Here is a 25,330-nt window from a genome sequence, read left to right on the forward strand (position 1 = left end):
GGCTCACAACACAATTCCTTTGTCTTATTATTCCTTTATAGTATGATTAAGATGCTGTGTGTGGAATTTCAACAAAGTTTGCAGTGCCATTTAGCTTTTCACAAATTCAAAGTGAATGTAAAAGTCAGTAGTGGAGGCTGATGAGGAAATACTTATGATAATGTTGATGAAGTGTTTCGTTCTTGATTTAGGAAAGAAGAGTTTTTGCTCACCAATCCAGTTTTCTAAAAGTTCTTAACCTCTTTAACCTTATTTACACATTAGTAAAACAGTCATTTCAAACTCCGTGAAGCCAAAAAACTTAATCTTAAATTCTCGTAGAGATTCCAAAGTTCCCAAAGATACCAAATCTTATATGCTGAATTTTGGGCAAATGTGTATAAAATGCATAAAAGGCATAAGACATCTTGAATGTTTCCATTTGATGAAATGGTGCAGTCATAAAAACAGTGAACTTCAATGAAGATCTGGAATAACGTGACACAAATATATATGACACTTTGAGACCATGTGGAATGAAGAAGATTTTTTTCAACCTTAAAACTACTTAAAGGTTAAAACAGTATTTTTAAGTTTTAACCGGTCTGTGCAGGAATTAACAACTTATCAAATTGGGCAACTGCCCCAGGACCACAGTCCTACAGAGGCTGGGGCAAATTTGTGCCACTGAAGTGCATTCAACTAATGTATGTCTAGGACTCTAGAAGATTTTGTGCCCATGTCTTGGATGGTACCTTGGTCAAAATCGAGTTTTTAGACCATTATTTTAGTTTATACTTTGCCCAGATGAAGCACATTCCTAAATAAAGTTGTGTTTAATCATATAACCAGTAACTAACTGACACACAAAAAACCTGGGGCCTAGTAGTAGTATTCTACCACAAGAATATGGCTTGGTCTCTGTGTGCATCAGCTTATAGAAACAGTTTAGCATTTTGGGAAATAATTTCTTTCCAAGATGAGATGAAATAAGATGATAGGATGGTTGTCACTATTATAGCTATGCAAGTGCAGAGCTAAAGGCAGGATGTGGTTTCCCGGCTGGATGCAGTGACTGTAAGCAACTTCATGGAATCTTGTTTTCACAGTTGTTGGGTTTGGTACCATTGTGCCTCTAGCATGTTACTCTCCCTAAAACTACAAACTGAATTTTTAACATTTCTGTATACGTATTGGTTAAACAGCAGTATCATGTAAATAACACAACTACAGAATTACTGGTAGGCGTATTTCGACAGAATCACGTTAGCTATTTCCCCTAATCCCAGTCTTTATGCTAGCTATGTGCTTAACACACAGAAATGAGACAGAACTCTTTAATGGGAAGTTGGAGGTGACTGGTTATATAAAGAAGGAAAAGAGGGCAAAAAGTGGAGGTGAGGGTATTGTTGGAGACCAAAAGCTAAATTTTTCCTCAGTGCCCCCTTAAAATTAATCTGATCACGAGGGTCAGAGATGGACAAAGTGTCAGAGTTCACCAACAACACTAAGCTAACTGAATTGTAAGGATTTTGCTGAAATGTCAACAGATAGTCAGACTGCTGCTGCTGCGAAGAGCTACAAAAAGTGAGTATGTTTTAAGGGTGCATAAGAGGTGGAGGACCAGAGACATGATGCATTTTGTGATGTGGGACGTTTCCAGATCTGTGTTGCCTCCTGCTGGTTTTTCCCCTTTGAGTTTTCCAGATGGAAAAAGAGGATTATAATTCGCTTATAAAATTTATTCGGATCTGAATTCATAAAGGATCAGGCTTTGATTAAATAAGTTAATCAGTTTGTGTTTAATTGCAGTGTGTATACAGTATGTGTTCGTGTGTGTGTGTGTGTGTGTGATTAAATTCATCTCAGTGTGTTCTCCTATGTTGTCAGCTGTCACACTGCATTTAATTTGAAGGCAAGGGAATTCTAATGGTATCTGCAAAACGTGACAAACAGGATCAAGTGTTGCGTATGAGAAAGCTGGGAAGCAGAGGACAACATGATGCCTCCTTGTGGCCGTCAACAGTTTTTGCAGTCAATAAAATATTCTTTTTTAGAATATTCTCAAAATGTGGGCTATTACGGCTTGACTGATGAAAAACGTTTTCTGAACTAAATGATCTAAATGTACTGAACTGTCAATTGTAAGCATATTAAAACTTTTTTTTAAAGCAGACTGCAGAAATTCTAAATAATTGAAGAACTGAAGACCAATTCCAGTTTGTTAAGACTCTAACCATAGTTTGTGGTGTTGTTGATACAACAACCTGGATTTGGGTAAAAGCAGCTGTCATACTGTCAGAGTGAGAAAAAAAAGATCTTTTCTAACATTTAATCTACTTAAGGGTTCAGTAGGTACGAAGTCTGACTTACTTATACATTAAATGGGTTACAGTTAATGTGCAACTAACCAGGTGATACAATCACCTGAAATAGGTCACAACCCCATGATAAATAGTGATTGTACAATATATATACTATATACCAATCCTCATAGTATATTGCATTTGCAATTAGTATACAGAAAATCGATCTATGTATTATAATGTTTTACAACTGTGCTCCACAACATCCACGCAAAGTGCACACAGGTCACTTTTCATGTGCGAACTCAAAACAGAGTCAAAACCTTCTTAGAACATGTGTGTAGTCTGGAACTGGGACACAGCTTTGAAGTGTCATATATGATAACTATTCACTAAAATTGCACACAACACTCCAGTATCTGTAGTTATGCAGATAGTTTTACTCTTTTAGTATCTATTCACATTTTGTCTACCAAATTCTAAATTATCTGATATTTTTCAATCATTTAAAAAACAATAGATGTTAATGGCATTTCACTTAAATAAATAAATAACTGCAACATCTTGTCCCAGAATCATTCTCCCTATTAGACTGGATAAGCCACAGAACACACTGTCAGGGTTTTCAAAGGCATTGTTTCTTCCATAAAAAGTACTTCCACACTCTGTAAAAAACAGTCTGCTATTGATTTTTTTAAATGTGATTTTTCAGTGAGCAGTACAATCTACACTGATTAGCCACAACATTAAAACCAGTTACCGGTTTTGTGGCTGATCCATGTATATGTGTGTATATACACACACACACACACACACACACACACACACACACACACACACACACACACACACACACACAAACATAGATATATACATATAACTGGTTTTAATGTTTTGGCTGATCAGTGTAAATTCCATCACCTCTGTTGTATTGAGGTGGAGGCAGAAATATCTGAGAAAGATATTGTATCTCCAAACCTGGATGAATAAATCTAAAACTATGTGCATGGAGAGATACTACTGGTGGTGTCTAACAAAATATAATTTAACAGAATATGGGTGAATTGGCCCTTGAAGGACTTTCAGTTCAGTTTTGTTTGTTTGGACTGGAACTCACGTAAGGCCCTTGAAGCCTCTCCGGCAACTGCAGAGGAAAGCGTTTCCAATGGGCTTACACACGCCACCGTTCTGACATGGGTTGGGAACACACGCTGTTATCTCCATCTCACAGCGCCCTCCGGTGTACTGAGGTTTACAGCTGCACGAGAACCCTGGAAGACAAAAAGGGAGGAGAAAGGGAAGAAGACAGGCTTCATTAAAAAATCAGAGCAATGCTGCTTGGCCAAATGCCAAATTTACACAAGTACTCCCACATAGCATAATGAATGGTAAATGGACTGCACTTATATTTAAACTAATAAAACACATATAAAGCATACTGAGTCACCAGAAAAATAGAAGTGCCTTTGTAATGCAAAGCAATATAATACAGCAGCCCTCTACTATTTTTGTGCTTTATAATATTTAGTCCACCTAATTTACATACAGTGTGAAAAGGAGCAAAAATATTAAAAGCACCTCCAGTTATAATATAGTCTAATACAACACTAAGAATAACTACTACTCAAAAATTGTTAAATCATCAACTTACCTCCACAGTGACAACAACATTAACAAATTATGCCGTACAGTCCTACTTCCTGAAGCACAGTATTATCTTAATAATGCATCAGAGGGTGTAGTAACACAGTTTGTTCTAACACTGTCTTTGTACAGACACAGGGTTTGTAAGTCATCAACAGATGTTGGGGAACTTGTTTGCATTAACTTTCAAGGCTTCTTATACTTCCACTGCTTCATGAAAGCTGTAAGTGAACCAGTTTCTTCATCTCTGAAAAAGGCCTGTTTTCCATTTAATTTACAGGATTTTTCAGTTTTTTTTTAGGATATTCGCTGGAACTGGACTGCTTAAATTTCAATAAAACTTGAAAAATTGGGGTTTTTATGTTAGGTTTGGCAGGTCTAATTTCATATTTCAGATACAGTATGTTTTAGATAAGAAGGGGACCTCAGCTTTACATTATCTAATGCCCAGTAGCAGTAAAAAGCTGCTGTATTTTCTTTTACTTACCACCAGAGGGCAGACTGGTGCAAATGGCTCCATTGCGACAAGGCTGCTGCAGGCAGGCATCGGGGTAGAGGATGCAGCCCAGCTTCAGCTCTGTCAGTCCCACCACCTCTGCATAGCGCGAGCGTTTGTTCTGCAGTGGCAACTCATTGTTATTCAGCATGACCGAGTCCAGGCAGCCCTGGAAACCCTCGAACACCTGTGGGTCCCTCTGGGAGTCCATGAGGCTGCGCGAATTGGGGTGCTGCACCTGTAGTAAGAGAGGTTAGAAATTCATAGACAAACTTCCGAAGACACCCTTAAGATGAGAAAACTGGACAAAATGTACCCAGACTGTTTTTCAGAGGAACAAAAGACAGCTGGCTCTTATCTTCAGAGTTTTGGTCATCATTCCTGTGAACACTACAACCAGAGACCAGTTCCACAGCTCAAGCGCATTCTAATATCCAAACCACTTATTTTAGAAGGGAAATAAAGGTGAACTTTAGTACTGAAAACGTCATCTACTATGCAGTGAACTTGCAGAGCACATGTTAGTTTTTTTGCTTCCTAATGATATGGTACTTAGGTGGTTCCCGCAACACCAAACCAAAACCAAAGTCCAGTTTATTATCATTATTACTATTATTATTATTACTATTTATTCTGTTGTGTTTACATTCTGTATTACTTGTTAAATACATTGTCTGTATCCTTGAAGTCAAACAATGTGAGGGAATGTATTCCCTTCTTCATAAAACACAGTTGATTTTCTCAAAAGTTTGAAACCAGCACACATAAGTGTGCACACATGCATATGTGTGCACATATATGCATGCTCCTGCATGAGACAAACAAAACGGGGACCCACTCATGGAAAAACTCCTCCATACTGCTGGTAGAGGTGAAAGATTCCACATGGAATTTTTAACTGCTATAAAACAGCAAATACACCTTGCTTGAGGAGGCCATCTACGTCCAACTGGAACGACCATCACCAAACAGAGGTGGTGATCTATGACACCACTTATCAGCCACTTACCTTGCAGTCTTAAAATCCCTCCCCAGCAAGCTTAACATCCATTCACACCATTACTTATGTTACCATAAAGACTCAGATGATGGCTGGGTAGGTCAACGACTCACGTGATCTCAACGACTCTCAAGGTGTTAACAACCCCACAAGAGGTTAAATGCCTGGGACTCCTAACCAGTCAGTTAGAACCAAAGAGGCCTTTTGGGTGAGAGATGAAACATCTTCAAGAACCTCAGGCAAGTGCCGTTACATTCGTATAGCACTTCCAAATCCACAAGGAATCTTTAAAACAATCTACTTTTGCTCTTACTATAGGTAAAAAAAATATCATGTATGGTATGTTGAAAGTGGTTATTGCATTTTCTATATCAACGTAAATATCAAAAATTGATAGAGACGACAGATAATGTTGTATTTGTATGTTGTATTTGTATCTCTACTACAAGGAGCTGTAGCATGTTTTAGGAGAATACTAACTGTATTGTTCAATTTAAAAAACATGCAGATGAGGTGGAGGTATGTCTGCAGGTACTCCTTTCAAACTGCATATAGCCCCAAAATATTCAACAAAAAATGTAGGGCAGCCTGTATGAAAGTCTGCATTAAAAGAAATGTCTTGTAGTGTGACAAGTGCCGCAATTAACACACACTTTGGTTCCACATCAAAATAATGAGCATGATACGAAAAACCATTCAGCATTTTACTGGTGCCCATTATAAACTTCTTCTACTAGGTACCAAGTTCTACCAGTTAGAAGGTGTGCTACAGAAATTAAATATGTTAAAAACATCTCTGGATGCCCAAAATGTGAGGAGCCTTAACATGGCCACCATTGTCTTCTTATACAAACCCCCATATGGCAGCTATAGCTACTCATGGACTGACCAGTGCTCCAAAGTAGATGGTTCTGTCTGGAGCGAGTGGTTGTATGAATGGTGGTCCACGGCGTTGCTCAACATAGCTGTCATCCAGTGCCAGGCTGCTGAAGTTGCGGTTCAGCTCCAGTGCCACAGTGTGCCAGCTGCCATCACTGATACGACGACCGGAGATGCCTAACGTGTTGGGACTGTCATCACTTCCACCTCCACCACCGCCAAAGCCACAGGCCAGCTGAAACCAAAGCTTCCCATCCTCCAACTGCTCACACACACACACACACACACACACACACACACACACACACACACACACACACACACACACACACACACACACACACACACACACACACAGAGCTTTAACGTTGCAGAGTATATCCAATCAGGAAATTCACCAAAGGAATTTCATTTTGTTTACTGCACATCTTCTATCAAACTCTCATACAAACATTTCAAATCCCTTGTTAGGATCATTTTCATGCGAAAAGTGTTCTCTTTCCCTTTAATGAATAGCTATGACTGTGCCTAAAAAGATTGATCTATAGTGCATGCCAAATTACTTTAACATAATTTTTCCTTAATTTCCTTCAATTTCTTTTTTCTTTGAAGAATTCAGCCCCCAGAAAGCAGAACAGCAGTTTTATGCCCCTTGTGATAGAGCACTGATTACCCCTTAAAAATGTAAGAGTCTAGACCAGCACCTGTGTGTGTATGTGTGTGAGTGTGTGTGTGTGTGTGTGTGTGTGTGTGTGTGTGTGTGTGTGTGTGTGTGTGTGTGTGTGTGTGTGTGTGTGTGTGTGTGTGTTTGTACCTTGAGCACAGTGCAGGGCTCAGTGTGTGTGTACATGATTATTCCTCGGCTCTGAAGTGTTCTGATCCTCAGGCTGAGTTTCAGATCTGTCTGCAGCTGGTCAGACAGTCTGTACTTGATGTAGCTGTTACCTGAGAAACTCAGAGACGAATGGCCTGCACCCAGAACAATGCAGATGTAAATACATTAAAGAGGTATTTTTCTGTTGAGAAGTTGTTGTTGCATGTATTATTGTCAATAATTAAAAATCACCATTGAGACTTCAGAATTTTATGTGTTTCTTTCTTTTGCTCTCTGAAACACACACCTGCACATTCTCCCAGTTTGCCCGGTGGACACTGGCATGCATATCGCCCTCTTGTGGCCTCAACTGAAACACACTGCATGTCTGCCGGACACGACTGGTCCTCACACTGTTCTGATAGGACACCACAGTTGGCCTCTATACATACACACGCACAGGGAGAGAAAGAAAACACATTTATCATAACACTGTGGAGATAATGCCACGGAGAACATGAACTGATAGTAAGATGGCCACTTTAAACAGTCTTTTCAATCATTTGTATTTATCAATATTTAATATTTATCTGGAAATCAGTACGAACAAATTAAGAAACAGTGAATGAAATAATAAACTGTGTGAACCAATTCCTCAACTGATTCTAAAGTAAGATTTCTGGTATAAGCATCTGCTATACTGTATAGAAGCTTAATTAATCCATCTGCAGATTTCCAAATCAATATATATATATTTTAATTTTAACCATATGACCTTTGTGGGGCTCTGTAGATCATGAATTGATTAAAGCATGTATTTAAAGCATGTATTTCATGCACAGTAAGTGACACTGTCACTTACTGTGTTTTATGCACCAAATGTATGTTTTGCCACAACATGCCTTTTTTTGGCATGAACTGTATTATGTACACAAATGCACTTTGCAGCACTATATGAAAAGTGACACGTTTTTTTGTCATGAAATTACTTTGTATTACATTATGAATATGAATTTTGGAATAAGTATATTACAACTACAACTGAATTGACACCATTTCATTACTATTTGCATCACTATTACATCATTACACTTGACAGGAGATGTCATGGCCCTTAATCAGCATTTCATGCATTTCTGTGACTTTCAGGCAACATTTAATCTGCGAGATACATCGCATGACATGCCTGAAAGTGCAGTTTGTGCATGAAATAGAATTTCATGATTCTTGACAAGCAGCTTGTACCATGAAAAGTAGTCCCATTATTACATGGGAGGTACATTAATACATACATTTCGTTACATATGGGGTATATTTTTTGGCACAGAATACCTGCCAAGTTTCCATTTCATGCACAAAATGTTACAAGTCGACACAGTAATGTACTGTAATGTACAGGTATGATATTGTCAATATAATCAAATCTCTCAAATTCATTTTCTTCAGTATGTGGTACCAACTGCATGCCAAGTGACATCTGGCAGCTCTAATGGATCATGACACTCCTGGCATCTAGGAGGCACATGAAACGTTACACCCACCCCTGCCCTGTGGCAATACACACACATACATACAGTACATACTAATTACTCAATCGGCCTTGTAGCAATCTGTTGTAGTGGGGTGAAGCCATGGCAGAAATAAAGCTCAAATTAGGATCAAAAGATCAAATTAGCTTGTCTTAGTAGGGACAGGCCCATCGTGGCCTTCAGTATTGTATTGCTGCAGGAACAGAGATGAGCCTGACCTGATGACACAACTTTGACACTCAGTCATGAGGCCACAGTCAGGGATGCATTTGCCCTGAATTTAAAAAATGCAGGTGGCTGTGTTGGTGGGGGTGTTGTTTCCTGTACTGGATGATGTCAGGTTACGTTGCACCTTGGTCAGCTTTTTGCTGCACGATGCAGCGTCATTTTAATTTGTGGGCAGAGAGAATTTCTTATGAAATTTTTTTATGTAGTGCTGTGGGAACACACGTCATCACAACATGTTTTAATCCACACCCATAAAACTCATCAATGATCTTTTCTAAAGTAATTTTTCCTGTTTTCTAGTAATCTCCGCTGTCTAAAACCTTCTACACTGCTTGGTCCTCTCCTTCCTGCTGTCATTACAAATACGCCCAAGCTAACCTGCTAACTGCGACCCCTCCACTCACCCATGGACTCTACTCTTTTGTCAAGCTCTGACGTTTGTTAACCAGAAATGTTAATAAACAACAAAATTGCATCATGTTTTAAAAGACTACCCTTCTTATGTAGACATACTAAGCGAGCCACATGAGATACTGTTGAGAAAAAATCTGTTCCAAGGCATGAGTTTTAGTTATCAGCATAATTACAAATGGCAACTGAATTTTGAATGAGGTCTTTATGTTCCAGTTTCACTTCGGCTCTGTATTCTGGGACACCGTAAATACATTTATATGAATACTGACTGAGACTTCAGACTTCCAAGGCCTACTCACATCAATGAGATTCTATCACTCACCATTGCATGTGCAGCGTGAGGTCCGGTGGAAGCGTGGTGAGACGAAGCTGACCCGTGGGGTGCTGTATGTAGCCAGGTTGTGTGAGTCCAGGATGATGCTCTGTTCACACTGTGCCCCACGACACTCCAACCCCGAGCAGTTCTTATCTAGGATAGCTGACACTCTGAGGACCTCCTCCAGCTGCCGCCGTGATGCGCTGAGTTTCTGGGTGAGGTAGGCCGCCTTGTAGTAGCCGCCACCTGCTGTTTCCACAGCAACAAGCATGTCCAGTTGTTGCGTTCCACCGACCGGCTGCAGACTGAGCAGGTGCAGTGTGTCCTGACGCTGCGATGCGGCGGCCTGCTGAAGCACCTTCACCACACTCTTCAGGTGCAACGCCACAAAATCTTTTGGTGCCACGCTCTCAAAGCGCACCGTCACCGCCTCACGCAGCATGTCAGGTGTTGCCTGCTCCACATGCACATTTACGAGCACAGGAACAGCAAAGCGGCCGTCACTAACGCTTGCATTGAGGGAGTACCTGCCTGCATCCAACCCACCCAGGGCGATGATCTTCCCATCACGAGGACTGATCTTAAAGAGACTGCGCTGGGCTGGGGGGGCATGGCCGAAGGTCAGTGCATCATAAGTGTCAGCGTCAGTGGCGTGCAGCTGGCCAATCACACCACCAGGAAACTCGTCCTCCATAGTGATAATATGAACCTCCAGTGGTAACGCCACTGGCCGGTGAAGGCTCTCCTCAATCACCCTGACTGTCAGCATGGAGGAAGAGGACAGGCGAGGCTTCCCCGAGTCTTTCACCTGGAAGGAGGAGGGAGAACAGGGAGAGAAAAGGAGATCAGAGGAAAAGACAGATGACTTGGTAATATCTGGCTTTGGTGATTTCTCTACATCTATTTATCTCTATCTTTACTTGTACTGAAAGCTGATTAATGGCAGGTTACAGCACTCAAATGGTTTCCTGAGGTCGGGGTAGCTTTATTAAAAACTTAAACCCTATATAGCTTTAATTACAATATTATAGGATTATTACAGCCTTACATTTGTTGTTATGTATTACCTTCTTCTACCATTGCAACTCTCATTGTGTAAACAAAATCAGAAGTAAATATCTATCAATGTTGCTGAGTTTGGGATTATCTCATGTACCATGTGAATATCAAAAGAGTTTCTGAAATTTCATCTCCTTTCTGCAATTTTACTTGAATTGATGTTTCAGCTACTTTCATCTCCTACTCTTCAGCTGATATTTCAATTGCTTTCAGTGTTTACTACTTAAATGACACTTTAACCTCTATTCAGTGCACTTCCACTGACACTTCAACTGATACTTGAACATCATTCAGTGCCAACACTTTAAATCTTTTCAGACCTAACATTTTAACTGCCATCTTAACTTCTTTTAGTAAATCTTTTTTTCAGAGCATTAAACTTCGGATGCAACTTTTTTAGCTTGAAAGAGAGACTGTGCAACTTTTGCTGAACAGCAGCCACTGCAGCCACAGGTGACAATAAGGAGATAATGGTAAATGCTAAAACATATAGTAACAGCAGCACAGGAAGACAAGAGTCATAAATCAGGAAACTGACTCAGTAAGGGTAGTTACACAGCAATATTCATCTAAGGTTTGCTGACATTAGCTAACATTAGCCACTATAAGCTACTAGTGATACCAGTTCAATTACAGCTGTAACAGCAAAACCCCTGAAGGTATTGACTTGAGCAAATGTGCGTGTTTTTTTTTTTGCTAATGAATTCAACTTTTTATTTGTAAGACTGATTTTTCTTCATAGTATGACTTTGATATCTTTAATATTTTTTTTTCCATTTTTTTACTACTGCCATACAGATATTTCAAAAGCTCCAATCACTAAGCATATTAAGACACTGAAAATATTTCATGTCAGATTATGCTTGGCAAGAAAATACTCTTATTAGCTTGGCTGAACTTGGCAGTCGATTTTTACACAGGACAATGGACTGTGGATTTCATCCTCCTCCTACTTTGCAGTTGCTTTAAGAGGGTATTTCTTCACAATCAGATCTGTTCAAATCTGTAAAGGTGTTACCACAAAAAACAGACCTACAACAGTAGGTTTGTAGACATTTTGTAGATTATGTAGTGATCGTAAAGAGTAGTTTAACTCTACCTGTATCTGAATAATATATTCAGTTGCCAGGTCCCTCCTGAACACCTGATTGGCCACCAGTGTTCCATCCTTCTCCAGCATAAACTCTCCACCTTCATTTCCTGACAGGATGCAGAAGTCAAAGGGTGGGCCATTGTGGGAGGAGTCCTGATCAATGACAGATAACTGCAGGATGCTGGTGCCGATTGGCTTGTTTTCCTGGGGGAGGAGACAAACCATGAGAGAGAATCTGCCTATTTGGGGGTATATTATGGTGATGTTTTATTATTATCATGATGTTTGTTTCGGCAAGATCATGACGTTCAAAGGCAAGGCAAGTTTAGTTGCATAGCACATTTCATACACAAAGGCAACTCAAAGAGTTTTACATAATACATCAAAACTTCAAACTTAAATAACAGAGACATAACTAAAAAGTGTGTGCGTGTTTGTGTGTGTGTGTGTGTGTGTGTGTGTGTGTGTGTGGGGGGGGGGGGGGTCTGTCAAATATCCTCTGGAAATTTGTAGCAGCTCCGTGGTGTAACTAAATGCTGCTGATGACCTGTTGACCAGCAAGGCAGAGAGAATTCAGATGGTAATATAGTGAGACATTTGTAGACAAGTAGCAGTAAGTGAAACTCTATTCTCTGACACACTTGAACGCTAGTGGACAGACTTGAGAACTGCTGTAAAGGGTTCACTTTTCTTGGTCTTTGTTAAAACTCAGTAGCCGCTTTTTGAATGACCTGAAGTTGCCTCAGAGTAATTTGCGGGAGACTTGGGAAAGGACCAGTAAAGACATCAAACTTGCTGGAAATTAGTGCATGGGTTAGTTTATAATCTAATTGATGTCCTGTGTGGACATCAATCCTCTGATTCTTGCTGTCTTTAAAATGGTAGAATGCAGACTTTGTAATTGATTTGATGTGGCTGTTGAAGATTTCTGACTTGGTTCTGGGTTTTCAGAGACAGAGTGTCAAGCTGAGTGCAAACTTTTAGACTTCCTTGTTTTGCACCAAAGTTAAATATGTCAGTCTTTTCTGCATGTAGCATGAGCAAATTCAGGCCCATCAGATCATTTATTTGTTCAATTCCATTGCAGATAGCATCTATGGGACTGCAGTTACTTGGTGACAGACAAAGGTAAATTTGGGTGTCATCTGCATATTTATGATAGTTGATATTGTCTGTGAAGATTCTCAGTCATCCAGGTCATGATATTCTGTAAGTGCTACGCGAAAGCAACTGGACTTGCTTGAAGTTCTTAAAGACGTTTTGCCTCTCATCTGTAAGGGCTCTTCAGTTCTAATTGACTAGTGGGGAGTTCCAGGTATTTATCCTCTGGTGAGATCAGCAACACTTGTGAGTCGTTGAGGTCACATAAGTCATTGACCCGTCCCGCCATCATGTGAGTCATTGAGGTCACATGAGTCCTGGTGTGGATGGGTGTTCAGCTGTCTGGTGAGTGAACTTAGAACTGCATTGTAGGTGGCTGATAAGTGGTGTCTCAGACCCCCCTCCTCTGTTTAGTTTTTCCAGATTGATAAATATGGCGTCTTTCACTCCTCGTTCAAGCCATCGGTCTTCTCTGGCCAAAATGCGTACATCACTGTCCTGAAAAGAGTGTCCTTTGTCCTTAAGATCCAGGTGGACTGCTGAGTCCTGACCTGAGGAACTTGCTCTCCTGTGTTGTACCATGCGCTTATTTTGTGGTTTTTAATTTCCCCAATGTACTGGTCTGTGCACTAGTTGATATTATTGTGTTGTATATTCAGCCTAATGCAATGTTAAAATATTAAATAAAAGATGTCCAAGGATTGAGCCCTGGGGAACCCCACATATCATTTTGGTCCCTTCAGATGCATAATTACCAATTGAGACAAAATAGTTCATGCCCTGAAGATACCACTTGAACAACTTTAGCGTTTTGCCTCAAAACCCAACCCAGTTTTCCAGTTCAGTAGTATTGTATGGTCAAATGTGTCAAAGGCAGCACTGAGATCTAATAATACTAGAACTGAAATCTTGCCTTAATCAGTTTTCTAAACGAATATCACTCAAAATCTTAGCTGTCTCAGTACTGTGATGGGACCAAAATCAGAACTGAACAGTCATTTAATCTTTAGTGCCATAAAAATAATTTGGAAAACCAGAAATTGTATCACCTGGTCATATAATTGAGTCACTGGTGTTGATAACTAAACTGCCCCACTCTCAAAATGTATCATTTTACTGATTTCCTCCAGGAAATCGTGACAGCAAGCTTGCAAACTGATTAGCACAAATTCAGCCGACCTCCAAATATTATTAAATTGTGCTCAGTCCTTGCAATTTCCACCTGAAATGTCTTTGCAATTTCTGTTACACAAACTTTGGATTACATTTTTACACATAATGAGGACTGTCGAATTTGTATTCAAACACTTACACTGAAATGGCTTTAGGAAGGAATCTCTTAACAGCCAGTATGGACAGGAGGAATGACTATAGCGAGCCAAAATCTATGTACCAATGGACACCTGACTATTATTTTGAAAAGTTGTCAGTCTTTTACTCCAATTTTATCATATTTCATTGTCACACCAGTACCTTACTCAACACATCCCTACCAGTCCCCAAACAGTAAATCATTCAGGACATAAAAGAAGCCAGAAAAAAGTAATCTTCACAGCTAGTTATCTAAAGACTACTAGCTACATACAGTCCTGGTTGACATTATTGGCACCCCTGAATTTCAAGTTCAGGATTAAGAATATCTTAAGAAATAAATGCAAATTAACCAATATTATATAATCAAAATATTGTCTTAAAATTTACAAAGTTACTCAACAAAAGAAAATAAAAAAACTTGTATAATAGTGAAACAATACAAATACAAAAAGTACCCCAGACACAAATATTGGCAGCCTTCACTAATTTCAGAACCTTTGGTTACAATGACAGCCTCTAAATGATTCTTGTAGCCATCTAGAAGCTTCTTGCACCGGTCTGCTGGCAGTTTCTGTAACTCTTCCATTGCTATGCATTCAAGCTCTTTTAAGTTTGCAGAGTCCTTTTTGCAATGGCAGAGTTCAGCTCTCTCCAAACGTTTTCAAGGGGATTTAGATCAGGACTCATTGCTGGCCAGTTTATAACAGTCCATCTTTTCCTTTTCAACCATTCTTTGTGATGCTGGATGTGTGCCTTGGGTCATTGTCCTGCTGAAAGACCCAAGACCCTTGCCTCAAACCTAGTTTTCTGACACTGGGTCACACATTTTGTTCTAAAATGCCCTGGTAATCTTCTGATTTCATCATTCCTTTGATACATTCAATGCCTCCAGTACCAGAGGCCGCAAAGCAGCCCCACTGCATGATAGAACCTCTACCGTCTTTTACTGTAGGTAGGGTGTTCTATTCCTTATGGGCTTCATTTTGTCGCCTGTAAACAAACTGATGCACTGCATTCCCACAGAGCTCTACTTAGGTTTTATCTGTCCATTTATCATTGTCCCAGAAAGACTGTGGCTTATCTATGAAACTTTTTGCAAACATTAGTCTTACATTTTTATGCCTTTCTTTCAGGAGTGGTGCCCTCCTTGGCCTTCGCCCATGGAGCCCTACTAGGTTTAGTATGGTACGGGCTGAAACCACCGCTCCAGATTGGTCTAGGTCCACCTGAAGCTCTTTAGATGTTTGTGTAGTTTTTTTTCCACAATCCATATCAACCTTTGCAGACTTCTTTCATTGAGTTTCTTCTTAGCACCGCGTTGTGGAAGTGTCTTAACAGTTTTATGAATGTTAAAGTTCTTGATGACATTATGAAGTGTTGAAACACAGATTCCAAGATCTTTGGTGATTGCCTTGTAGACTTTGGAATTTTTATGTTTTTTGATAATAGCATTTCTGATGCTCTCAGACAGCTCTCTTGTTTTTCGCCTTTGTGAAAAAGAAACTGGAAACAATAAATACCTTTTTATCCAGTAAAATAGTATTTTGTTTGAGGAACTGATTTATATTCATCAAAAGGGTGCCAATAATTGTGTCAAATGTAAATTTCATGTCTGTATCTTTTTTTTCAGTATATGAAAGCATTTGTTGTTGTTGTTCAGTAGCTTTGTACATTTTATTAAATGTTCTGATTATACAAAATTGTTTAAATTGCATTCATTTCTTAAGATATTCTCTATTCTGTACTTAAAGGAATGCCATTAATTTCAACCAGGACTGTACTAATACAGGAATTACCAATAGCCACTTACATGTACCTACAAAAATAAAACATTCTACACTGAAATTATGTTCAATATATAGTTTGTGGTACAACTCATTACATATTATGGTTAGAGAGATCTTCATTTTTCTCCCATTTAAAAAAAATGCTGTTGCAAATTTTGGCTGCAATAATAACAAATAACAAAACTATGTGAGATCCAGCTGGACAGGGTCTGCAGTGTGGGGAGTAGAGGAACTAAGTGCCCACGGCCCCAACTTGGGGAGGGCCCCTTTTTTTGTATCCTCAATTTTTAATCGTTTACAATGTTAGCATTACAAGTAAATTATTACAGTGAGAAGCGAAAGCTTTACAAAGTAATTACATTATGCTGAAAAAAAAACTTTAACTATAAACACCTCTAAACACTTCACAACTGATATCTCTAATAACCACTACAGATGTATGTGTTTATTTACAGGTTTTACAATGGATACATTAAAAAGGGAAGGGGGCCTACTGAGGCTGTATATTTTGTGCAACCTATCCAACTGCAGTTGGGATTATACTTATCAATGGCTGATGGCTGAATTTTCGGCAAAACTTTCATGAACTAATACTTCACATTCTTGTCTTTGTGTTGTAAGTGAACATCATGTCAATCGTCAGGTTTACCTGTATGACAGTAGTGAGGTTGGCCGGGGAGAAGGTGGGCGGGTTGTCATTTATGTCAGAGATGTCTATATTGACCATCACAGTGGACGACATTGGTGGGATTCCACTATCCAGAGCTCTGATCGCCAATGAGTAGCTGGTAACCTAGAAGGACAGATACAATGGAAGATATATAAACCATGAAAAAAGAAAAATTATCATAGACATAGTGTCGGTGATATCACCCATAGGTTTCTGAAAGCATGACTGGTAGCTTGGATTTTTGCCATTATGGCAGTTAGTAGAGCCAGAAAATCCAGGTTTGATCAAAGTAGCACAGCTTGTGTTGACCTGAAGTTGGATAAACAGATAGCAACCATCACATTATGTCTTTGAGGCCCTTATTTTTTGAGTAATATGAGACTAAGGCTGTGTAGGCTGTCACGTTAATTACATCCCACATTTTAAAAAATGCCTAACAACAACAAAAGTGATGATTTTACTATTGTTAGAGCCTTTCCTTGTGGTGAAAATGTAAAGTTTGTCCTGTGGGTGGCAGTAGAGAATAGGCAACGGAAAATTAAAATCTAAAGCAATTATCCCCGAAGGAGTATAAAGGTGTTCACGACATCTTCCTTTAAAATTTATCCTGTTTAAAAATGGGCCGATGGTTTTGTTTGAAATTCTGTTCAAAATGGTACTGAATTTTTAAAAGTGTCACTCCATTCCTCTACAGGATAATTCCAGTTTATTGCAGTTTGGGGCTTATTTGTGCAAATCATTTTCATCATTTATAATAACATTTTTCTGACCAAGTTAATCAGACAAGTTGAAAACAAGCCAACAGTTTATTTATATTATCTAAACCGCTTTATCATGAGGTTAAACTGAAGGTGAGCACACCTGAAATGTTGCTAATAATCCCTCACTGTACAGGAAAACTGTGTGTACACAAGTACAGTAAGTACAGCAGGTCAAAGTTCCACGCAGATATTTGATCTGTAAACTGTGATGGATGTACATAAAGGACACTTTGGGTGATACTTTTAATGTTCACCTTCATTTTGTCAGCTGAATAAGTTTTTCTAACCTGTTGGTTTGTTTCTAACCTGTCTGATCATCTGTCTGCACGTGTTTCTTCAATTGCAAGGCTTCTTAGTGACTTAGTAACCCTTTCAGTCAAAGGCCAAAGTAGCACCTCCACTTATCTGCATCTTAAAGTATCTCATTAGTTTCTAATATGGATGTTCCCAAATTTACTCTTTAACATAACAATGGGTCACCGGGGGCAAGTAAGGCCCCATAGTGGGATTTTAGTGGCGCTTCTACAGGAAATTAATTATATTCTGGATAAATGGATAAATTCATGACTTAAAAAAGCCTCAACTGCTGTTATTATTTATCGTTATTATACAATTTAAGGTCAGTGGCTGATAGAAGAATTTTAAAATGATGTTTTTTTAAATTGCATTTGGCTGGGAGAGGTCTCTTTATGGGGACATAACCATGCTCATAATGTAAAGAGCCCTGAGTGGGAAAACAACAATACATGTTCAGTCATTGGAAATGAAACAGATGGTACAAGTTTGATGCCAGGTGGAGCTGAGTGCCCGGTGCCACACTGCTAGTGGATTGGTTCTTTGCCAAAGACTGTTGAGGTAATTTGCTTGTAGTTGGTAAAAATTAGTATCTCTTTGAAAGAAGAGAATGAACTCCTCGGTGCCACTGGCCACAGGATATGATTTTTTTACTGGTAAAAATAATCACACATTTAACGTGGAGTAGCTCTCCAGGAAAAAAATGGCTGACTGCTAGCTTGTCAAAGAAAGAGCTTTTCTACGTCCCATGTGTGTTATTGTGTGTTACTCTTGGCTTTACAGGGCTTTAAAGTGAGTTTCAGCTCATCGTTTATCCATCTGGACCACAACTGTACTGATCTGGTTCACAGTCACTGCTCTCGTAAGTTCTTTTTCACCCGAAGCAGACAGCTGTTTTCAAAGAAAAACAGCTGTAAAAAGCCACTGTCCACTACCTGTTCAGTAGCAAAGAGCAGACAGACACAGAGACCATCTGCTGAACATAGAGGAGCATTTAGCAGCTAAAGAGCCAGATATTTCCCTCGGGAGCTGGCCAAGACCAAAACAGAGCTTAAAGAGAGGGAATACTGGACCTAGATTCATGAGGTGGACACAAACACCACTCCAGATGAAAGATCATGTTGCTATGTAACTGCTGGTTGTGGAAATAAGCAGCTGATTGATCACAAGTTCAACATATCAACTTAAAAGCTGATAATATGACAGTGCTGTGCTCAGAGTTTATCCCCACTGCCTCCCAGTGGCCAAGAAATCAGTTATTACAAAAATAGACGGTAAACAGATTGCCAGTGTTCCACAACGGCTGATAGGGTTAATATTGCATACCCCACCAAATCTGTAATTTCACTTCTCCACATATAACTTTATTAGGATGAGATATGTAATCATCTCTTAGCTGGCATAATAGGGTACATGAAGTGTATATTGATTTAATCACATATTAAGCAATAGTAATAGATGCTAATCATGTTTGATTTATCATTGCCTTTCTACAATCACTTGGATAAATGTCAAACAAAAGAGCTCTGAGTGACTGACTGGTTGATTGGTGTGCGGCTTTTTTTCCTTACAGACTGTGCCTGAGATGACAGAGACTCAATGGATTGATGCTTTCATACTATAGAACATAGGCAGTGCTTATGTATGTGGTTTTCTAAAGGAGAGATGAGAGTGTTGAAGTTCACACACACACACACACACACACACACACACACACACACACACACACACACACACACACACACACACACACACACACACACACACACACATACACATTTACTACTTGTTCCACTGCCTTAGTCTTCCCAAAACCTGCTGCAGGATATTTTTCTGCTGTATAATAAAGAGGTAATGAAGCTCACTGAGGAAAAATGCAACAGCAGCAACAAAACAATATTCTGCTGCCTGAGATGTATGAAAAAATAAACCTCAGTAGTAAACAACTATGACCTGCTTAGCAGAGAGAGGGGCAGAGAAAACAGAAGAACCTGTATGAAAACAAGTGGGGGATACATATGTAAACACACACACAAACACACACACACACACACACACACTGACACACAAAGAAAGCTGCTGCTCTTTGTGTGATAACCCCAAACACACTTTCATCAGCCAAAAGCTTTGATCCCTCACAAACCCTTGCACTCGCTCTCTGAACACGCTCAGACGGCTCATCGACCGCACTCATGAATACTTTATGATAGGAATATGTACATTTCTGAAGTTTTCAAGCACTGCAGAGAAGGAGGTGAGGAAGAGGAAGAGTGAGAAAACAACTCAGAGAAGGGGGACAGGTGATGGTAGTGTGGCAGCTGTGGTGGTGTTTTGGGGGGGTTGGCAAACACTCATAGCAAACACTACAGCAGCTCATTTCATATTCTGACTGTTCATGCCTGCATGGAGATGGTCAACTCATATATACAGATGCATATCATGAGAACTATACGGTAGACATTACTAGAAACATGATGCATGAGTAAATAATCCACTGACTAAAACAAAGTCAGAAGCTAGATTTTAGTGAAAGTTTTGACCTTGCAGGTTATAACAGCTTAGCTTGCTTCAGGTTTAAATATTTCATGAAAAAGAAGATTATTAATCCTAGACTGCTGAAATGATTTCCATGTAACTTTAGAGTTAGGTTCTGATGGTTGGACTTCCAGTTTGATAAAATATGCATATTCATTAAGCTACAGGGCTAACAAGTCTCTTATCATTCTTTGTAAATCTCTCGTTGCTCCTTGATCTAGTTAGTGCACCCTCTGCAAAGCCGGTGTCTGTGCTCGGATCATGTGTTTTAGACAAATGCACATTTGACATTTGACGATGAAATCAATATTTGTGCCAATAAATATGACTACATTACACAATCGAGTGTTTACAAGTGTTTTTGCAGATCAACAAAAGAACAATGAGTCTTCACTACTTCAACCGTCAATTGATTGCATCATGTCCATTTCAGGAGTTTGAGTCTCTGCATGCATATCATAAAAATGACTGAAACTGATCAACTTAAATGTTTTCAATCAGGATCTCCAGTATTTGGATTTTATATTTAACATTGACATTACATATGTCCTGCTGCTCATCTAGATTTCTGATTGTATCTATTAACCAAGATTAAGGTTAAATCGTTCAAATCCACATGAAGCTTTTCATACAAAACTCTACTTCACTGATAAAATAAAGTATGACTGTGATGTAGTGATGCTTTTTAAAGCTTATCTGTGATTTTTTCTAGACTTAACGTTGAAAGCATGTGTGTGTGTGTGTCCTCACTGTCTCACGGTCCAGTTGCTTGTTGACCTTGATGACCCCACTGAGCAGATCAATGAAGAACTGGTTGTCTCGGTCTCCACTGACGATAGAGTAGAGGATGGCTCCATTCAGTTGACTGTCCACATCCTCTGCTACCAGCTGCACACACACACACACACACACACACACACACACACACACACACACACACACACACACACACACACACACACACACACACACACACACACACACACACACACACACACACACGTTTTAATTTGTGGGGACCCGTTATGATATAATGCATTCCCTAGCCCCTTACCTAAACCAGATTCTAACCTGAACCCTAAAAACAAGTCTTAACTCTCAAACAGCTTTTTAAAGGCGTGAGGACCAGACAAAAAGTCCTCACGATGATCATTTCAAACCAAAATTTGTCCACACAACCATAGAAACACATATACACACATACACACACACCCACAGGTAGGTGTGGAGTGAATGTTTCAGTTTTCATACAACAGTCACATGTTGTGACCACTTGTTCCTGTCCTATACTTAAAAAACAAATGAAGATTGGATGAAATGTTTTACATCCATATATTAGCAGTTACTTAATAAGCTGTACAAATATGAGCCTTCTCTGTTCCAAAGCTCAGGTTATTTTGGTTACAATTGATCTAAACTTTACCAACTCAAATGCAAACTCCTGAGGTGATCAGAATAGTCTGTGTACTCAGGCTACAAAATACTCTAACATCAGACTTTGTCAATGAATGTCATTATTTTATTTCATTTCAACTGTAAAACTGACTGCAAACAAACACAGTCTTGAGTATGTATTCTTAACAGGACTCAACAGATAAGAGCAGTGCAATATTCAGGGAGTTTAAAGAAATGCTAGGAGACTAACAAGGATCCAAGGAAAAATGTGTGCCTGTTGATGTTTTTTTTTCTTTCATTTGTTGATTTATAAATATAGAGAACTCTTTCGGAAAGTGAATTTGTGTGATGATGATTTTCTATTAATTTACAACTAAATATATTATTTATGCTGCTTTGTTACAACATCCGTATATGTTTAACCCATTTTCCATTACTGCTGGCCATTTTCCTAAGCATGCTGTACTGTTTCTGACTGTGATTTTCCGATGGTATCATCCAGGCAGCCATTAATGTGAGAACATTATGAAAAACCATTTGCACCAGGTTGAAATATGTTTTAGATAAGTAATCCATCATAGTGAATAATGAGTCAGCTTATTTCATATGACAATGCTCCATTATTATTGTGTTGTAAGACTAAATTGATTTTTAAAAGTGTACATTACAAAACAAGGATAAGGTAACTATGACACAAACAGAAGTAGATATGTCAATTGACTGAAAAATACATTAAAATTGTAAAACACTGTGGTATGCCTTGGAAAATGGTCAGCAGTGATGTTCTGAAGTCATAAATGGGCAATAGCATGCAAAGCAGTATTTATTTTAGGCCTAGCCTACTACAATTTTATGAGTTGCTTATATTTCAAATAAATTAAATAAAACATGTAACCTGCATTTGTTTTTTGTATTGTCAAACAACAGTTACCACCCAAATCTCAGATATACACAGTTTCTTAATATTTTCTTAATAGTATATACAGAAAAATAGAGTAATTACTTTAAAGCTGTAACACATTTTTCTTGAGAGATAATAAATCAAATAACAAAAATTAAGTTATGACATTATAAAAGAGCATCATTATAAAAAAAGTTTAATGCTGCCGTCTATTTAAATAATGTCATTAATTAAAACATTAACACATTTTATTATATTATGATCTCATCCAAAAATATTTTTTAAATATATATCCCGAAATTGGTTACTTTAACTGGTTATTAATTATCACCATATCAGTTGATCTACAACTTGTTTTGCATAAAATAAATTTAGATGGGTAATGGTAGCAGCATTGACTATGGTGAGCTTTCATTAGAACATTTAAGGCAATTTAAGACATGCCTTTCTCTATTCTGTTGACAAAAGCAAAAATAAAGTGTATCCAGTTCTTTTTCACATACACAGATCAGCCACGACATTAAAACCAGTTACCAGTTTTAATGTAGTGGCTGATCTGTGTAGAGTGATACTTTTACTATTTAAGTCTATCTTGAGTTTTTGGTGTGCTGCAGTGGATCTGAATGCTGGAAAGGACAGAAGTTGAAGTCAAAGAATTTAGAAAAATAAGAATATGTGACACCATCTCACAAGCTATCATTTTATACCATATAATAGAATATTACTGCATTTTTATAAACAGCGAATACATAAATTAAAGTAGACATCTGTAAAAATGTGATTCTGTCACCTTTTTAATAGTTGAAAACTCACTTAGGCCTGCTGTTGTGTCTATGGAGCTCACTAAATAAAGCTTAAACCAGTAAAGCCTATATATGGAAGATTAGTTGACATTGGAAACTCAGTCATTGCCAACATCTACATTAAACTGATGATAACATCACACAGAGCCACTATTTTACTCTCATGGGGGGCAGTCTTAAAGTGCACAACCTCCACACTAATACAGTGTATACCACCATCTACTAAAAAAACATCGGTATATAAAGGCTCTCTTGCACAAGCACATTCCATTTAAAGTCTCACCACATATTTCAAGGCTTATTACTGAACACTGAAGACAAACCGGAAAGTCTCACTGTATTTCTGTGAAGATTCTGAGTCATCCAGGTCATGGTATTTCTAACAAAGTCAATTTGCTTGATGTTCTTGAAAACGGTTAACCTGTCATTTTTGAAAGGCTTTTTCAGTTCTAACTGACTGGTGAGGAGTCCCAGACATTTAACCTCTTGTAGATTCATTAACAACTTGAGAGTCGTTGAGGGCACATGTGAGTCATAATATTAAGAAATCATGCGCTTTGGACCATGAACAGCCATGTCAAATTTTATGGTGATATGGCCAGCAGTTAAGATATCTTGTTCTGGATGAAGTGTTGCGCAATTCTTTTGGACCACTTCCATCCTCAGGTCTTCCATGCATGCAGGGAAAACCTGACTCTGACTTTGAACTTACCTGGACTACAGATTCTCCAATTGTGGCATCCTCTGACACCACTGCACTGTAGAGGTCACGGCTAAACATGGGTGCATTGTCGTTGACATCGGTCAGGTTTATGTTCACTGTAGTAATTGCACTCAGTGGTGGTGTGCCACCATCACGAGCCTCCACTGTCAGGAAGTAGTCTCTACAGGTCTCATAGTCCAGAGGCTGGGCAACTAAAATGGCACCTGAGGAAGGTGTGGAGAGAGAAGGAACAGACAAGTTTTTGAATAAATGTAAAGAGTAGAATTTAAATCAAAATATCAAATGGGGTAGTAAAGAAAATGTTCTAAAGGTCTACTGTCAAATGCAAATCCTATCCATTTCCTGTTTCTGGCTGCTTGGAGAAGTTAAAGGTCTGGCATTCTTCTATATTTTTATTAACATCATCAACAACTATGAAAAGAGTCAAACCAACAATGAATGTCTCCTACTAATAAGTATTGTGTGTTTATCAAAGCCTGATATATCTTATACCTCTGAGCCATGATGCTCTGTTGCCATCCAAAAACTATTAAAAACACATCAGTGAACCACACTGTTGCACTGGGTGACATGTTCCCTTATTACCATGAACACACACTGTAGTTTATTTGGACTCAGTCCCACACAAACCATCCTGCTGCCACAAATACTCACTACAGCACCAAATGTGGATTAATCCCCAACAAATGCACTATTTCCTCCTCTTTGAATGATTTTTGATAAAAACTATAGTAACCAGCTGTTTTAGAAATTACTGAGCCTTTTTAAAAATGAAACTATATATTTATGAGCCGTTTTTTAAAGATCTACATCTTCATTAGAAAACAAGGGGCTAGGTGTTTAGAGCCACAGACAAGGTAGGGAAGTCAGAAAGTATTGAGAGCTGGACTAACATTTCAGCAAGTGTAAACCTGGCATAATGACATCTGATTCAGCAGACTCGAAAAGGAGGAGTTAACCGTGATTGCAGAACACGAAGAAGTTGAGATGGAAAAAAGATACGCCTATGTTATATCACTGTGATTGGTAGACACTCAAAAAAGAACCGAGAAAAGAGAGAGAAAACACCAAGAGGATCCAAAAGAAAATGAAGCAGAAAAAGAAAAGGAAAGAGCAGAGAGAAAAGGAGAAAGCTCTGGATGGGGGCCATGATAAGGAACTGAAAATTGAAATTGAAATGTATAAAGACAGCATGATAGGATGGCAAGCTGAGCCAGCGTTTGTTATCAAGCATTTGTGCTCTTTACTACCTTTTGAGAGGTTTGTCACTATGAGCAGCATCTTTTAC

General features: G+C 38.8%; 1 protein-coding gene across 5 annotated transcripts in view; it reads right to left on the bottom strand.

The window, feature by feature from the left end:
• fat3a (FAT atypical cadherin 3a) overlaps positions 1 to 25,330 on the bottom strand; it is a 132,201-nt gene that overhangs the window by 11,370 nt on the left and 95,501 nt on the right. For all 5 annotated transcript variants that reach the window (XM_040123000.1, XM_040122998.1, XM_040122999.1 and 2 more), the window contains 10 exons: positions 24,031 to 24,245; positions 20,970 to 21,107; positions 16,609 to 16,752; positions 11,764 to 11,961; positions 9,612 to 10,413; positions 7,426 to 7,560; positions 7,119 to 7,273; positions 6,315 to 6,566; positions 4,417 to 4,663; positions 3,403 to 3,556 (listed from right to left, as the gene is read on the bottom strand). In XM_040123000.1, the coding sequence (XP_039978934.1) occupies positions 3,403 to 3,556; positions 4,417 to 4,663; positions 6,315 to 6,566; positions 7,119 to 7,273; positions 7,426 to 7,560; positions 9,612 to 10,413; positions 11,764 to 11,961; positions 16,609 to 16,752; positions 20,970 to 21,107; positions 24,031 to 24,245 (2,440 nt within the window). The remainder of the gene's footprint in view (positions 1 to 3,402; positions 3,557 to 4,416; positions 4,664 to 6,314; positions 6,567 to 7,118; positions 7,274 to 7,425; positions 7,561 to 9,611; positions 10,414 to 11,763; positions 11,962 to 16,608; positions 16,753 to 20,969; positions 21,108 to 24,030; positions 24,246 to 25,330) is intronic.

The sequence above is a fragment of the Xiphias gladius genome, unplaced genomic scaffold, assembly GCF_016859285.1.
Source record: "Xiphias gladius isolate SHS-SW01 ecotype Sanya breed wild unplaced genomic scaffold, ASM1685928v1 HiC_scaffold_1472, whole genome shotgun sequence".
NCBI classification, from domain to species: Eukaryota; Metazoa; Chordata; class Actinopteri; order Istiophoriformes; family Xiphiidae; genus Xiphias; species Xiphias gladius.